Here is a 16,555-nt window from a genome sequence, read left to right on the forward strand (position 1 = left end):
GAAGGCGGTAGGGGCATTACCCCTGCATGCCAAAACCCCAGAGGCAGCAGGGGCGAGCCCCTGCCTGCCGGGAAACAGGAAGTGGCAGGGGCATTGCCCCTGCCTACTGGTGATCGAGAGGCGGCAGGGGGACTAACCCCTGCCAGAGAGAAAGAGAGGGCTCGGGGCGGGGGTGACAGGGGCAACCGACCTCCAGTCGGTTTCCCTATCACCCACAGGGGTGAGGGGGTGTCGCAGGGGCCATTGGTCCCCTGCCGGCACTCTGGTGCACCCCCGAAGGGAAGAGGGGACGACAGGGGCCTCTCAGGCCACCTGTCGGGCCTCCGATGAGCACAGGAGAGGCAGGAGGGCGCGGCAGGGGCCGCACGCCGCCTGTCGGCCTCCCGGCGAGGTGACAGAGAGGGGGGTGAGGAGGAGAAGAGGGAGGAGAATGGCGTACCTGGGAGGCGGTGCCCGGCGTCGGCGTGGGTCGCAGTAACGGCGGCGCTGGAGGCGTGCGCAAGGAAGGAGGAAGTCGGCACGGGGGGAGCAAAGGGCTTCGAGAGGGAGGCGTGCCTCCCCTCGCCCTCCCACGTTGAACTTAAAGGCTCCAGGGGGCGATGAAAGGGGAAACCCCGATAGGTTTCCCTAATCCTTCCGAAAACGAAAATGGAAGGGAGGAGGGCGGCGCTCGGGAAGAGGATTTAAAATCCTCTTCCTGAGTCGGGTTATTAAAACCCTAATGAAAAGGGGCCTGGGTCGGGTCCCGACCCGACCCGACCCGAGTCTAATACAATAATTTTTTTTTAAAAGAAACGTGGGTTTTACACTGTTACTATGTCAAAGAGGAATACTTACATGGAACCATTGATCTGTCATATGTTACATCAGAATATCAATTAGCAGACTTCTTCACCAAGCCTCTCGCTGCTCTCAGATTCCACTTCCTCTTAGACAAACTTTCGCTCATTGTACCATAAGTTTGAGGGAGAGTGTTAAAATGTAAATTGTAATATACATATATTATTTAATATTATTATTATATTTTTCCTTTTATTATTTTCCTTTATTTTCTTTTTTAGCATCTAGTTCAATAGAAACTAGATAATTTATCCAGTCAAGTTCATGTTGGAACTTGACTGTGCAAATAGCTGTTGGACTCTAGTCCAACAACTATAATAAGAGTTGTTGGACTCTAGTCCAACAGCTATAATAAGAGTGGTTGGACTAGAGTCCAATGTCTCTTTTGGAGAGCTCAAAATGAACTCTCCTCTCTTCCACTTTTATATATATATATATATATATATATATATATATATATATATATATATATATATAGGGGTGAACCCATTCAATATAAATAACAATGCTTCTTAAGCATTTTGTGCATGCATAAAGTATTATTTATTTTTCAAGTGTTCTTCCTTTTATACCCTTTCAAGGGTCATGCTTGTAGTGTCTCCAATAGACACTTGTTTGTGAGTTATTTGTACATTTGTTGAAGACCACCATTTCATTACACCTAGTCACTGCAAGTATTGTATCATCAGTGCGTCTAATTCTAAGGGACTAGTCTCTAATACAATTAACTCTGCCAAGACTTGAGTCAAGGTAGAAACTGTGCCTGCCCAATGGAGCATGGCACTTCTAACATGATCAAACACCAGCCTTAGAGCTTTATCCAAGGTAGAAACATGTGCTTTATCCAATATTCTTACTCCTCCCTGCCTAACATATCTTGCATTCATCGCATCAAGTACATTCTAGCAAAGTATCCATAATAGCAACATAGTCCCAAATCTGTTGTATTTTTGTGTAAAATGCTTTAATTGACTTGTTTTCCTGTCTAAGGCCTTTATGTTCTTGCAGCAATTGGTACTCTCTAGCCCAATTGGCTTGTTGGCTCATACTTCACTAAATTGATCACTAAGCTTTGCTCCACATACTCTAGCAGCCACGAATTGATTCTAGCATTGTTGATTTCCCACTCTTTAAGTTTTATTCATAGTTTACTTCCCCAATCCTTGGTGGTGCTTTAGGACCATCAAGATAGCATACAAGTCTGTTCACTTTATCAAGGTTTTCATAAAATGAGCCTAAAGAATATAGTTTGTCCCATCAAGTTTTACATCAAACCACTTGAATAAGGTCATTTCTAACCATCCCTATCAAGATAATACAATAGAAACTTGAACAAGCAAACAAGACCCTTAATCAACACATTCAAGGGCAAACTAGTCAAAGCAAAGCTGCCACCCCCTATTCCGCTGCAAAAAAAAACCTTAAAATTCCAAATAGATCAACAGTTTCTTAACCAAGATAATCCAATAGGAACTTGAAACAAGAAGCCAAGGCCTTTAATTAACTCATTTAAAGGTGTAACTAGTCCAAAGCAAGCTGCCGCCCGTTATTCTACTTTACAAAGATCCTCAAAGCTCCAAATATAGGCCATTTCTTCATAAAGCAGCACTTCTACCAGCTTTTTATATTAAAACGACTCTAATAGAAACAAATTAGGGCCTCAAAAGAGATTCAAATCCACCAAAGAAATTTTGGTACACTGTTTTGAGAAAACCACAAGAAAAATTGAAACTTGCTCCCCAAAACAACAAACAACCTGGGATTTGTTTCTAAAATCCTATTTCCTAATTCTCTTTCAACCCATAAAAATATTTCAAAATCTGCCCAAGTCAACCAGTCATTCATCTCCATGGTGATGTCACCCTCTCTTTCAGTGTGTTGACTGCTGGACAGCTTCAAGATGCTCCAATGCTCCTCTTCTAACTGAAAAATCCTCTCCTAACTGACACTGATACCATATAAAGGCATACACAAGAGCTAAACTTCAAACAAAATGACATGACAAAAGAAACATGCAAAAATTTCAGCACATTTTTTATAGCAGATCCTTGTAAATAGTAACTTTTTCATTCAAAGCTTCGGTCCAAAAGTGAAGCCAGAAAAGTTGCCACCACAACAAAATAAATAACACAAGTATCAAATAGAGATTTAAGACACCCTTCTCTATGTTTTAATAAAATCTTCTCCTTTGCTTCAAAAACGAAAAAAAAGAAAAAGGTTTTAAGATCAAACCTGGATGGACTGCTGGGTGGATGCTGGGGAGATCAATGGAATAAGCAGCTTCACGCCATCAGATTTAACGAACAAAGATCTCACCCATTGTTCCCTCAGCAGTGTCGCCAAACAACCAACTGCTGTAGGAACACCGCGACTAGGATGTGAAGGATTCTTCAACTGCAAAAAGCATCTCTGTAAGACCACAAACACACACATACACATGACAAGAAGACATGCATGCAATGGCACACACATCAAGAACTTAATGCAAAGTATAGAAGACACGACTAACCATTCAAATATGCAAACACAAACATAAATAAAAACACAATTCCGACAAATTAACCATGGTTATCATTAACTCTAGTTGAGTTAATAGGTTAAAATGACTAAAATACCCTGAAAACAACTTTTTCTCCATACATTGTGTAAGATTCGAGTTTTTCAAATATATATATATATATATATATATATATATATATATATATATATATATATATATATATATATATATATATATATATATATACACATATATATATATATATATATATATATATTCGGATCCAGGTTGGATCCAACCCGGATCCGGTTCCCAGCCACGCACGCCATGGCCTATTTAAACCCCCGCAGGGGGGCGGGTTTCTCTTTATGAAATCGAAACCCCCCCCTCCCGCACATCGACTCTCTCTCATCTCCCATTCTCTCTCTGCTCCACCCCTTCCCTCGCTGGAGCTCTCCTCATGCCGGCGCAACCCGGACCAGCGCTACCTCCCCCAGGTACGTTGTTCCCTCTCTCTTCCCTCCTCTTCTTTCTATGACCGATATATATGCTTTTAACTCAAGGATGCAGTTTTGTGCATTCTTGTATATTTAAAATTATGTCATTTACCTTGCCGCAATGTTGTTATTTGCATAGGCTACTGCTTACACAATTTATTTGGCCGATATACAATTTCGTCGATTTCCCATATCGTGCACTGCTTACACAATTTATTTGGCCAATGTATGATTTCGTGCATCGTGCATTGCTTATGAAATTTATTTAGCCAATGTACGGTTTCGTACATCGTGCATCGCTTACGCAGTTAATTTAGCTCGATGTGTGGTTTTGCTTATCGAGTCTTGCTTTATGTCATTTACTTTACCGTCGCGCTGTAATGTGCACAAGCTTATGCTTTGATATATATGTATTATATATACATATATATAACTTTGTAAAGTACGCAGTTTTGCTTACTCTGGCCTACCTTGTGTTACGCTTGTATTTAAAGATGCAAAATTGCACATCTTTGCCAAGTCTCTAATTTCAAAAAAGTTTTCACATAAGAGATTTCAAAGCTCGTATTAATCGTTATCTTGAAAAGCAAAACAAATATTTGGCGTTTGAATATTCGCAAACGAGTCTTTCCCTCAAATCTGCGTAACGGAAAGGCTTCGACTACGTAGTCCTAAGTGGTACGTACGTTCAGTCCTTAGTTTTGGTATCCGAAATGACTCGGATATTCTCGGCATAAAGCACAGAAATCAAAAAAAAATTAAATGATGTTGGGGTTTCTTTCTAAGACACTGATATCCCTCTCATCGTAATAATACCATCAAACATGCACGGCATGTTAGTACTACAATGATTAGATGAAAGGTTTGTGGTAACCTCGTAACGTGCAAATGCATAATGATAAAAAGGAAATCACATAAATGATGATGATCGCCTTCACACGCAAGATACTCGATTTGGTTTAAAAGACCAGAGCATGTATAATTAGTCGTCAATTAAAATATAACCTGACATACTCATTCGTCTCTTTGGTTCCGTCAAGGGAGAGGATGGGATGGTACAAAAACTCCAATGGACAGGTCGTTAACAACTACGCTCCTCGAGTAGCAATTGAACTTTGTATCCCCGGTCATCGGAGTTAGGGGATCGGGCTACCAAAAATTATCCTAGGTGATAGATCCCATGGATTGCTGCAGAAGTTGGATGTTTCACTTGTCACAAATGCCTTTAGAGAATTCTCTCTCGGTCACTGGCCGTCGCCTTACGAGCGAATTCAGCTAGTTGTCCGGGGTATCAAAATACAAAGAATAACAAACCTCCAAGCAGTCTCAGTTGTTTCTACGTTTCTCCTATGCGTACTCTCAGGACATTTAATATCGAAACAAAATTATCATGCTCATTTTGCTTATTCTGAACTACACATCACGAAAGGAACAATGTATATGTTAGTTTTGTTATGAATTTTTGTTATCTATGCACCTACCAAAATTTTTATAAGTCTAACATGTTTTATGGGGTACAAGTGATGATTACGTCGAAACGGCAGACGATGGCGAGATAATGCGATGATATCAAGATCCCACTATTTCTCTGACGTTTCGTTCCTGAGCACATTTTGTAACTTTGCATAAGGGTTTCCTTTGAAAAATCTTCTTTTATATAAACCCTAAATTATCAAAAACCTTGTTTTGGATCCATGTGGTTTTAAATGCTTATATGAAGATACAAATCTATTCTGTAAAGGAAAGTTTGCTTGTAATGCGCCCAAGGTCCATTGACTTGTTATTTCAAACATTATTTTCTGTTGAACAGTCATTTTAAACTCTAAAAAAGGATCGATTACACAGCTTTTAAACTTTTCATAAAAAGTTACAAGTACAAGATTTTGAGGGCGTTACAACTTGGTATCAGAGCGACAGGAAAAACAGTGAATCTTGATTATCCGACATCTGCATCGCGCTGTGAGTATAGATTTTATGATGCATTTTGTGCTTGAATAAGACAAAAAGAATTTCTGTTATTTTAAAGCTCATGTCTGAAGTGGACTTGGAAATGAAGACGTGTTGCCCATGCAAGGCATGAGTCCGCCAGCCAACGCGAAAAGAGCCCATAAGGGTGGAGCGTGTAGGACGCGTGGCCGCTCAATGAAGCGTAGGGGGTCTGTTATGGAAAATAATGGATGTCCAACGAGCTGGTCGGATTATTGAACAAACAGACCACCCTGACCCATCTTTACAGATTCATGGGGACTCATACTCCCTTTCCCTTACCAAGAACCGTTAGCCGCTGCATGGGCTGCGGTGCAGTTTAGGGAAGGCGGCCATGTTCTGTCACAAGTTTTGGTCGATCAACAGGTTGCATATGGTACACGAGAGATCGAAGGTCACCCGAACACCCAGAACGAGTGTCTTTACTATGGAGAGTTGGGACATTTCATTGAGTTTTGTCACCTTAAGGAAATGACAAAAGGCAGTTGGCAGCACAGGGACTTGAGGACGAAGCTTCCTCAGTCTAGGGTGCTATGAGAATACCCAGCTATGTCACATGGGTGCGGGTGCGGGTGCGGGGGTGTGGCAAATATATATATATATATATATATATATATATATATATATATAAGAAAAAAACAAAAAAATTTGTTTTTTAACGGTCTGGGGGGTGGAAACAGAACTGCCCTTTGGCTCTCCCCGAAAAAACCCTTTCTTTTTTTAACCCATTCATAAAACACTCAAAAACAAAATTAGAAAAGTAAAAAAGAAAGGTTTTTTCATTTTAAAAATTCTAAAAGACAACATAAAAGGTTTTCTAGACATTTTCAAAGAAAAAATAAGACGGGTTATCAAAATAGTTCTATTTATAAAATCAAAAGTCATATATATATATATATATATATAAAGTCCAAAAGTTGGACATAAATGACCCTGGATGCGGTCAATGCATCCAGGGTCAGGTTGACCACACCCATGTCGCGACGCATCGACGCGGGTGCGGCACCTAGTTTGCCGAGTCCCTGTGACGTAGATACCCAGGCATTTTGAGGAACCACCAAACTCAAGGGGCACGCAGGGCAATTACTTGCCCAACGACTCACAAGACTCCCCAGTCTACACTCTAGCTTCACCCCGGCAACACGAGGAACTATGTTAGATATTACTCAAACCGTCCCTGAGGGGAGTTGGTACACGTGGTTTTGTTTCAGAGTCTGTGAACACTTTTTATTGTTGCGACAAGAATTTCTTATGCTTTATCAACCAGCGATGTTGGGTTTTTGTATGATGTTTCATAATATATATATATATATATATATATATCAGTGTTATTAAAAACACGCCTCAAGGCGCAAAAAGCGCGCCTCGCCTCAAGGCGAGGGGCTTTATGCCTTGAGGCACAAGGATAAGGCGTAAAAGCCCCGAGGCGTGCGCCTCATAGTCCTTGAGGTGCGCCTTAAGATGAGGCGCATATGCCTCATTGCTTTTGGTCAAATAAGGGTCAAAACCCTTATTTGACTAAAATTTAGGGCTTAAAAGCTTTTTATTTTGTTGGTAGATCTCTCACACAACCTCTCTCTCTCTCTCGTCTCTCACTCAGCCTCTCTCTCTCTCGTCTCTCGCTCAACCTATCTCTCGTCTCTCACGCAACCTCTCTCTCGTTTCTCACCGAAAACTGGTATTGTCTCTCTCTCATCTCTCTTTTTTTTCACACACAGTCTTCTCTCACGCAGTCTTAGCGTAAGTTGATGATTTCAGAAACTTTGGAAAGAAGTTTTTTTTACAATTTTCAATGTTTAGAGTATGCTTGTGAAAAAAAACATGTGAACTTCTCTCATTTTTTTTTCGCACACATGTTGATGATTGTACTTTGCAATTTTGTTCTAAATCTCGTGCTCCGTAAATTTACCCTGCTTTTCCTTGAATATGAAATGATGCAACAAAAGCTTAAAGTTTCTAACGTTACACACTTGCAATTTAGTCAATATCACAAGAAAAATATGTATTAGATTGGTCATAGCCTGTTCCATTCAAGAAAGTCAGATTATGTGAACTTTATTGTGTGTGCTTGTGCACGTAAGTCTCAAGCTACCCTTATCACTCATTCTTTTGCCTTTCTATTCCTCCAAATTTTGAGCTTTTTTTTTTTGGCAATGCCAAATAAGAACTTGTCATTTGTCTGCCTTCATGCTGCTTAAGCAGTAAAAATGAGTCAGTTGATTGATGAAATACAAATTAGTATGCACTATTGAATATTTACTTTGCAGATTATTACAATTTATGTAGTATGGATTTAATGATTGATGAATATTATTGTGTTGTATGACTGACTATTTGTTTGTTTGTTTTTTTTTAAACCATTATCACAGTTTAAACCTTTTTCTTTTTCTTTTTGTGTGTGGGGGGGGGGGGGTAACTTTCAGCCATAGTCATGTCTTGGTTGTAGGTAAAATCTTTGATCTTGGGATATTATAAGCTTTTAGATAAATCTTGGCAAAAATCTCTATACTAAAAAATACAATATAACAATAATAGTAAAATAAGTAGGTTTCAGTCATTTTCTTTTCAATAATGTAAAGAGAACACGGAAAATCTCTTAAAAATAAAAATAGAAACTAAGAGTACTTGTATTTAAGATATAGAAAGCATAAGCAAGGAAAAGTTTTGTAAATATAGTGATAAATATCAGGGTATTTTAGAAATGTTTTCAACTTCTAAAAGTTTTAAGCTTTTAGAAGTGATAATTTTTTTATTTATTTAGAATTTTAGATATTTTTTAGAGTTTTTTTAACAACAACAACAACAACTACGCCTTCATCCCAAAACAATCATCCCAAAAAAAATTTTGAGGCTTACGCTTTACGCCTCGCCTTAGATTTTGGTGGAGCGCCTCGCTATGCCTCAACGCTTTTCACGACACTGATATATATATATATATATATATATATATATATATATATATATATATATTGTCCTTGTTTTTTTGAGTTCTTTAAATCCTAACTTGAGCATCCTTTGTTATAAATAAATGATGACGCAAAGCACAAATAACGATTCAACTGACAAATGGTCAAATCAGCGGAGATTCGTCATGGATTCCCTCAATACCCTGGCTAATGCAATCCAGAGGCAAGTTCGTGCACAAAAGGATCAAGTTGCATCTTCTGAGGCGAACCATCATAATTCTGTCACCTATGAGAAATTTTTGAAACTTGATCCCCCAACCTTCGCTGGCAAGGCCGATCCTGAACTAGTCGAGAATTGGGTCGAGGAGACCGAGCATGCATTTCTAGTACTGTCTATACCAAAATAGAAAAAGACAGTCTTCAGGACACATCAGCTCAAGGATAACGCTTGCAAATGGTGGGATGCAACTCGGAGCATTCATTTTTCGAGAGCAACGGTTATTCCTTGGAAAGCTTTTCGGGGTGCTTTCCTAGCAAACTACTTTCCCCCTCATGCGCGGGATAAAAAGAAAGTTGAATTCCTGGAGTTATGCCAAGGCAACTCAAGTCTGGTGGAGTACACCACAAAATTTCAGAACCTAGAGCGTTATTGTTCCAACCTGTTCGAAGATGATCGAAAATGGGCTGAAAAATTCATTTGAGGCCTGAAGGAAGGGCTCCGACATCGAGTCCTTACCAGTATGCCTTCGACCTTCTTTGCGGCTGTTGCGACAGCCACTCTCTTGAGCGACGATTGGGAACGTTCTAAGAACGTCTTGAACAAGAAACCACATGTAGCAGGTGGCGATCATAAGAGGGTTCCCACGGGTGGCCAAGTTAAGCGGACACCTTTCCAAAGGCAGAACAACGAAGGAAAGAAGCACCTTCCTCCGACCAAGAGGCGGAGACTATAAGGTGGTCCTCAACCCCGGCAGCAATCCAATAATGTCTGCCTGAAATGTAAGATCTCGTGTTTTCAGACCTTAGTCACTTCATGAAAAACTTTGAAATTTGGCTAAGTCTGGTAAGAAAATCGTTTGAGGCTCGAGTTTAGACCAAGGTCTTAGAGTTTGGGTTTGACCCAAGTCTCATCATCAGGGTCTAGACAAGCCAATCAATGTGTGGCAAAGAGTTTTAAATTCAACCTTTAAATTCAAGCGAAATTCAAGCGAAGTTCGGGTTATATTCGGGCGAAATTCGGAATTTGATATTCATGTAATATATCGTTGGATGCGTCTCGAAATTCTGAGTGCAATGGTATTTTACTTTTTCAAATCCGAGTTCCGGTTGGCCCAGAAATCACGTTTTTCTAAAATTTTAGCAGTTTGTTGGGACGGATCCGAAATTGGATCGGATTGAATCCAAGGTATAGGATCCAAATTTTTATGGATTTGGGTCCTAGTTAGGTCCTACAAAAATCTGGAATGGATATAAGTCTTAATCCAAATCTTGTATGAGTATGGGTTTGGATCTTGGATCCGGATCCGATCCAAAATCCAAGCTTAACATTTTTATGACTTTAAATTCAGCTGGGAGTTTTAAATTGGGGTTATTATTATATAAAAAGTCTCCAGGGTCAACATGACCAATTTTGGGAACTTTTGAGTACCCATTAATAAGTAAATTCAAAAAATTGTATTTATTAAATTAATGATTTTTATTAATTTCGGGAATAGAGTTAAGAGGGTTTAGGGTTGGCCCTCTTCCCTAATTAAAAAAGGGTATTGAGGATTCCATACCTTTTAGGATTAGGAGGTCAAATAGTCAACCAAATGTACATTAGGGAAGGAGTCTAGAATTTGGAAACTCCCTAATGTGGGAGACCCAAATCTGGAAACTCACTAATGAGTTTCCAGCATTAAATAGGAGAAGGAAGGGGGGACGGCAGCCCTTTTCCTTTCTTTTGGCTGGAGAGAAAAAAAAAACAGGAGAGAGAGAGAGAGAAAGAGAGAGAGAGAAGAGAGAGAGAAAGAGGAGAAAGCAAAGAGGAGTGAAGGAGGTAGAAGAGGAGGTTGGAAGCATTGGAGCTCAGCCACACGCCCCCATAGCCTCTATTCTTTTCTTTTTCCAAAAAGGTACGGGTACTTCTTCTTGAAATAAATGAGAAATAGGGTAAAGATTGGATTTTCCATGCTTCTTTTAGTGGAAATCCATAGAGGAACAGTGGACCCTCGATTTCCACCGTGATTCCATTAGTATAGGCTGTATTTTTGTTGTTTCAGAAAAATATATATATAGATACATATATATGACATACTAGGGGGCAGATTTTTCAAAAGAGGTGTTTTGCTGTTCTCTTTGACAGCATGCACAGGTCCAATCTGGACCTGTGTACATGTCTTGGACCCAGCCGACAGGGTCGGCTGGGCTGGGTATCCTTTTCAAAAAAATAAAAAGGGAAGATTGCAGTTTTGCAAAGTAAGTGGTGTTGCTGTTGTTGACAGCATACACAGGTCCAAACTGGACCTGTGTACAAGCTGTTGGACCCAGCCGACAGGGTCGGCTGGGGCAGGTATGTGTTTTCAAAAAAATATATCCAGTTTTTGTGGGGTGGGTTTTGCTGTCACCTTTGACAGCCTACACAGGTCCAAACTGGACCTGTGTGTATGCCTCTGGACCCAGCCGACAGGGTCGGCTGGGCTGGGTGTTCTTCCCCTTTTCAAAAAAAAAATATATATATACATGATATTTTTAACAGGTAGTGTGCGTAAATAAAACTTCTTTTATGCTGTTCTTGTAGACAGCATACACAGGCCCACACTGGGCCTGTGTATATGCTGTTAAGCCCAGCCAACAAGGTCGGCTGGGCAGGCTTGCAACAAAAACATTTATATAAAAATAAATAAATAAATAAATATATATATATATATATCAGTTTTCTTGTGGCAGGTAGGCTGTTCTTTTTGACAGCATACACAGGCCCAAACTGGGTCTGTGCACATGCTGGTGGACCCAGCCGACAGGGTCGGCTGGGCTGGGCATTGTTCTTAAAAAAAAAAAAACTGTGAAATCTGTTTTTAGTGAGGTTTCGGCTGTTGGTTTGGCTGGCTGGCAGCCAGCAGAGTGGCTCTCGGCTGACTGTCAGCTGCTGGCCGAACCGACAGGCCCAGCCAAGTGCTTGGCTGGGTGTGTGTGGATGGTTTTGGCAGGGCTGGGGCAGGCCCAGTCGACCCAGTCAGTGGGTGCTGGCCTGGGCCTTGGCCTTGAGAAAACTTTTGGGTATACTTTATACAGAAATTTTTTCTGTACAGGAGGGGCTTCCTGGCAGCTTACACAGGCCCAAAAGGGGCCTGTGAATACCCTGTCAGACCCAGCCGACCGGGTCGGCTGGGCTGCGCTGTTAGATACAATTTTTTTTCTCATGTGGGTATTGTAGCATGCTAGTGATATAAGTGTGTTAAATTATAAAAACAGGGCTGGCTGCAATTAGTAAAGTTAGGCTTTTAAATCTATTACGGCATGTTAAACCTTGGGAATAAGTCATGTACCTGAAATTTTAATTTTCACATATGTCAGGCGTTGATGTGGTTCATATGTGTGTTTGAGCATGCTTACACTTTATTCCATGACAAAGTTGTTGAGTGCTTACTTATTTATAGACTTAACAGGTGTGGTTGCATATAAATAAACACATGAATGCTCTTTTATTCATCTCATTACAATTCATGATTTGAACCATATGTAGTGATAATTGCATAAAGAGGCATGCATGCGCATACCATGCATATGCACAGAAAAATGGGGTATAACATGGGTTGTGTAATCTGCATATGGGAATGTCATATTTCATGTTTATTGTCAATAGGTTAATTTGGTACGTATATGCCTATCTCTTGCAGGCATGTTAATACCACTGCATACTTATGATTATGATTCTTGCATCAGTGCTTCGGTGATCATGATGAATCATCGAGGGTTTGGTAAACCCGAGTTGTGGAATTGTTTTCCCTCATTCATTTCAATGCATTGCAAAGATCATGCCTTATTAATATTTCAGTTTTATTGCACTGTTCTATATGTTTCCACAGGCCGGAGTCCTGTGATGGCTCTCGCGAGGTAGATGTGAGCTTTTATCTTTCTTTTTGCATATGATGTTGCAAAATTTAAGAAATTAAATTTTAAATAAAAGAAATAATAAAGTACAGTGTAATATACCTTCTGGGATCACCCATCTGGAGAATGGGATCTTAGAAATCCGGTCTTGGGGAGACTGTGAGGATACAAAACTCCGTGTGCTTAATTTTGGTCCCCTGAACCCGATATTGAGGTTCCATCTCCTGGCCACGGTTTTAGGGAGAGTCTGCCACTTTACCCGGGAGTGGTGTGTTTGACACAGCTGTTGTTTTTGGTACCAAGAAAGTGACACTTGTGGGCGTGGGGTGTCCCTTGTGTCCCCGACATTAGATGTGGAGGTCTAATGTTCCGAAGGTGATTCGGTCGAGGGCTAAGTTGGAACCCAGTAATAAAATATAAATTGTGTGCTAAGCTACCCTGGGAACCTAACTTAACCTCGGGGTTTGTACCCGTTTGGTGTATCCGCGGGCAACGGTAATTAAAAGAGAAACATAAAGTTGTATGCATTTAATAGGGCATGCATAAGGAAACAAAAGACTTAAATGGAAGATAATAAAATGATTCATGCATTGCATAAAAGACATGCATTTTTCCTGTTATGCATTAGATCATGCATACTTTAATGGTTTCCTTACTCAGTACATGAGGGTAGATGTTGAATGTTAAATTCTTGTTGCATGCTGAAATTTTAGTAGATGCTACTGCTTTACTGTCTTTGCGAGCTTAGCAATTATGATTGTTGCATGATTAAATTCTCAATTGCTATAAACTGTCTTGTATGTATTTCCATTAATTGTTGCATGATATCTCATCTTCATTCTTTATCTCACTTGTTTCATTAAGAAGTAGCTGTGCTCAGGATTTCGATTCTGACACCCTACTTCGTTGGTTTTTCGCAGAAGCAGGTGATCAGTGAAGTCGACAGCTACTGCGAGGGCGTGAGAGTCACAACGAGTTTGACAGTCTTCTTTGTGGACAGAGTGGCTCTTTATTTCGGTTTTTCAGTCTAGTGTTCTTGTTATTTGCTTAATGTCATCAGTAGTTACTTGAGTCAGACACTTTATTTTTTGAGATTAGTTTTTCATTCATGAATAAAGGTAATGGTTAGTTATGGATGTTAATTGCAAGTTCCTTTGTGGTTTGTGGCTATCCAGTTGGAATTGGAACTGTGAGGACCCCGGGTCTCTGGGAAGTTTTTCGCACTGTTCTAGGAAAAAAAAATCGCATTTTCAAAGGGGATGAGTTGGGGTCGTTACAGGTTTGGTATCAGAGCCCCACAAATACTTGCAATTTTATCGTCTTTTAATGTTTAATTATCATAATTGGTATGTGAGCCCTGTCCTGAAGCGTCAACAAGTTGTGACTCGTCCTCCAGAGCAGTCTTCTTCACTGGTATGTTGCTTGATACTTTTGCTTACTTTATATAAGTCCTGTGTGATTATGTTACTTAAAATTTAATGTTCTTTGGTGTGAATTAAAAGTCTGATGTGATTCGGGAACAAATACTGTTCATGATCAACCCTAAAGGGGTAGTGTCAATAATAGTCTAATTTGAAAAGGTGGTGCATTGTAGATGTCGCACTATACCCGTAGAGGCGCTTCATCTTCTACTGCTGCTCCCACGAACTGGCAGGAGGAAAGAGATTTCATGATGGAGACCATCCATACCCTAACAGAGACTATGGCGGCACAAGTTGCACAAACGGCCCAAGCAGCACAGGCTGCATAGGCAGCTGCACAGGCAGCCGTGCAGGCAGCGACTCGTGACCTTCCGGTCAACATCGTTCCCAACGCAGGTGGCGTTTCGTTCGAGAGGTTTCTGAAGTTGGACCCGCCTTCCTTTTCAGGAAAGGCAGACCCGGAGGCTGCCGAGAGATGGGTCGAGGAGATTGAGCGGGTGTTTGACGTCTTACTTGTCCCTGAGGAGAGAAAGACACCCTTTGGCACGTACCGCTTAAAGGGCGATGCCATGAACTAGTGGGACACCCTGCGAAGGGTGAAATTTGTTAATTGGGATGAGATTCCTTGGGAGACGTTCAGGGAGGAGTTTCTGGACGCCTACTTTCCCCCTTACGCCGAGGAGCAGATGCAACAAAGGTTCCTCGATCTGACTCAGGGGACCATGAGTCTAGTGGAATACACTACTAAGTTCCGGAGGCTTGAGAAGTATAGCCCAAACCTCTTCAAGAATGAGAAGGCAAGGGCAGCTAGATTCGTTCGTGGACTGAAGGACGGGTTACGGACTCGTGTGCTCGGGGGTCGTCCTTCTACCCTGGCCGAGGCGATCGAGTCGGCCACCGTACTGACCGAGGACTGGGAACGATCCAAAGGTGGTTTTCAGAAGAAGGGTGGCAGCGGAGGAGGTTCTTCAGGCGGGACCAGGAAGAATCCTCCAGCAGGAGGGGGAGTGCAGAACGGGAAGAAGCAGCGGACCTGGGACGGGCGACAGCAGGGCACGCAACAGGGCCGACCTCAGCCGCGGAGACAACAGGGGATGTCCCAACCGGCATGCCGCAGATGTGGCAAGAATCATCCATTAGGTTTTTGCCCATCGTTTAAGGGGGTATGCTATCAGTGCCAACAGCCAGGGCACATTGCCCCCTTCTGTCCGAACAAGCCTGCGGTTCCGGGTGGACAGCCGCAACAACCACAGCAGCAGAGGCCTCAACAGCAGCAGGGTCAGCGCAAGACCAATGGACGGGTCTACGCAGCGACAGCAACCTCCCAGGATGATCAGGCTGATCTGATCGAAGGTATATTCTTAGTCGCCGAACACTTTGCACGTGTTATGTTTGATTCGGGTGCAACACACAGCTTTATTTCCTCTTCGTTTGCAAAGTTGCTTGATTTGGCTCCATCTAGCCTCGAAAGGGCTCTTGATGTGATGTCACCTATGGGTGCATCCTCTTCCTGCGGGAAGTATTTTCCGTCCGTAGGCGTGGTGATAGAAGGCCATGAGTTGTCGGCCGATTTGGTCATTTTGGATATGACATTCTATAATGTCATCTTGGGCATGGACTGGTTGTCCAAGCATAATGCGACCCTCCAGTGTCGGGGCAGGAAGGTAATCTTGGAGCACCCCAAGTTATCGACATTGTTGTGCCATTCGACGAGACCAACCGATGGGGTGAAGATCGTGTCAGCTTTGAAGGTCTCCAAGTACCACAAGAAGGGTTGCATGGTATTCTTGGCCAGTGTTTCTGCTCAAGACAGTCAGGCGCCGTCCTTGGAGCAATTAGACGTTGTCCGCGAATTCCCGGATGTTTTTCTCGAGGATTTGCCGGGTTTGCCTCCGCATCGAGAAATTGAGTTCTCGATCGAGCTAGTGCCTGGTACAGCACCAGTTTCACGCGCTCCGTATCGCATGGCACCTGCTGAGTTAGGGGAACTGAAAAAGCAGTTGCAGGAGCTTCTTGACAAAGGATTTATTAGACCGAGTGTATCCCCTTGGGGTGCCCTGGTCCTCTTTGTTAAGAAGAAGGATGGTTCAATGCGACTTTGTATTGACTACCGCATGTTGAATCAAGCGACGGTGAAGAACAAATACCCTTTGCCTAGGATCGATGATTTGTTTGATCAGTTGAGAAGGGCCAAGGTGTTCTCGAAAATCGATCTTCGTTCAGGATATCATCAGCTGAGGATTAAAACCGAAGATATTCCTAAGACAGCGTTCAGGTCCAGATATGGGCATTATGAATTTCTAGTGATGTCAT

General features: G+C 41.7%; 1 protein-coding gene across 1 annotated transcript in view; it reads right to left on the reverse strand.

Moving 5' to 3' along the window:
• Positions 1–16,555, reverse strand: part of LOC149811796 (putative V-type proton ATPase subunit H) — a 163,480-nt gene that overhangs the window by 78,978 nt on the left and 67,947 nt on the right. Inside the window, exon 8 of the mRNA XM_089993425.1 lies at positions 3,073–3,234. Within this exon, the coding sequence (XP_089849551.1) occupies positions 3,073–3,234 (162 nt within the window). The remainder of the gene's footprint in view (positions 1–3,072; positions 3,235–16,555) is intronic.

The sequence above is a fragment of the Nuphar pumila genome, chromosome 17 (genome assembly GCF_984573655.1).
Source record: "Nuphar pumila chromosome 17, dmNupPumi1.hap1.1, whole genome shotgun sequence".
NCBI lineage: Eukaryota > Viridiplantae > Streptophyta > Magnoliopsida > Nymphaeales > Nymphaeaceae > Nuphar > Nuphar pumila.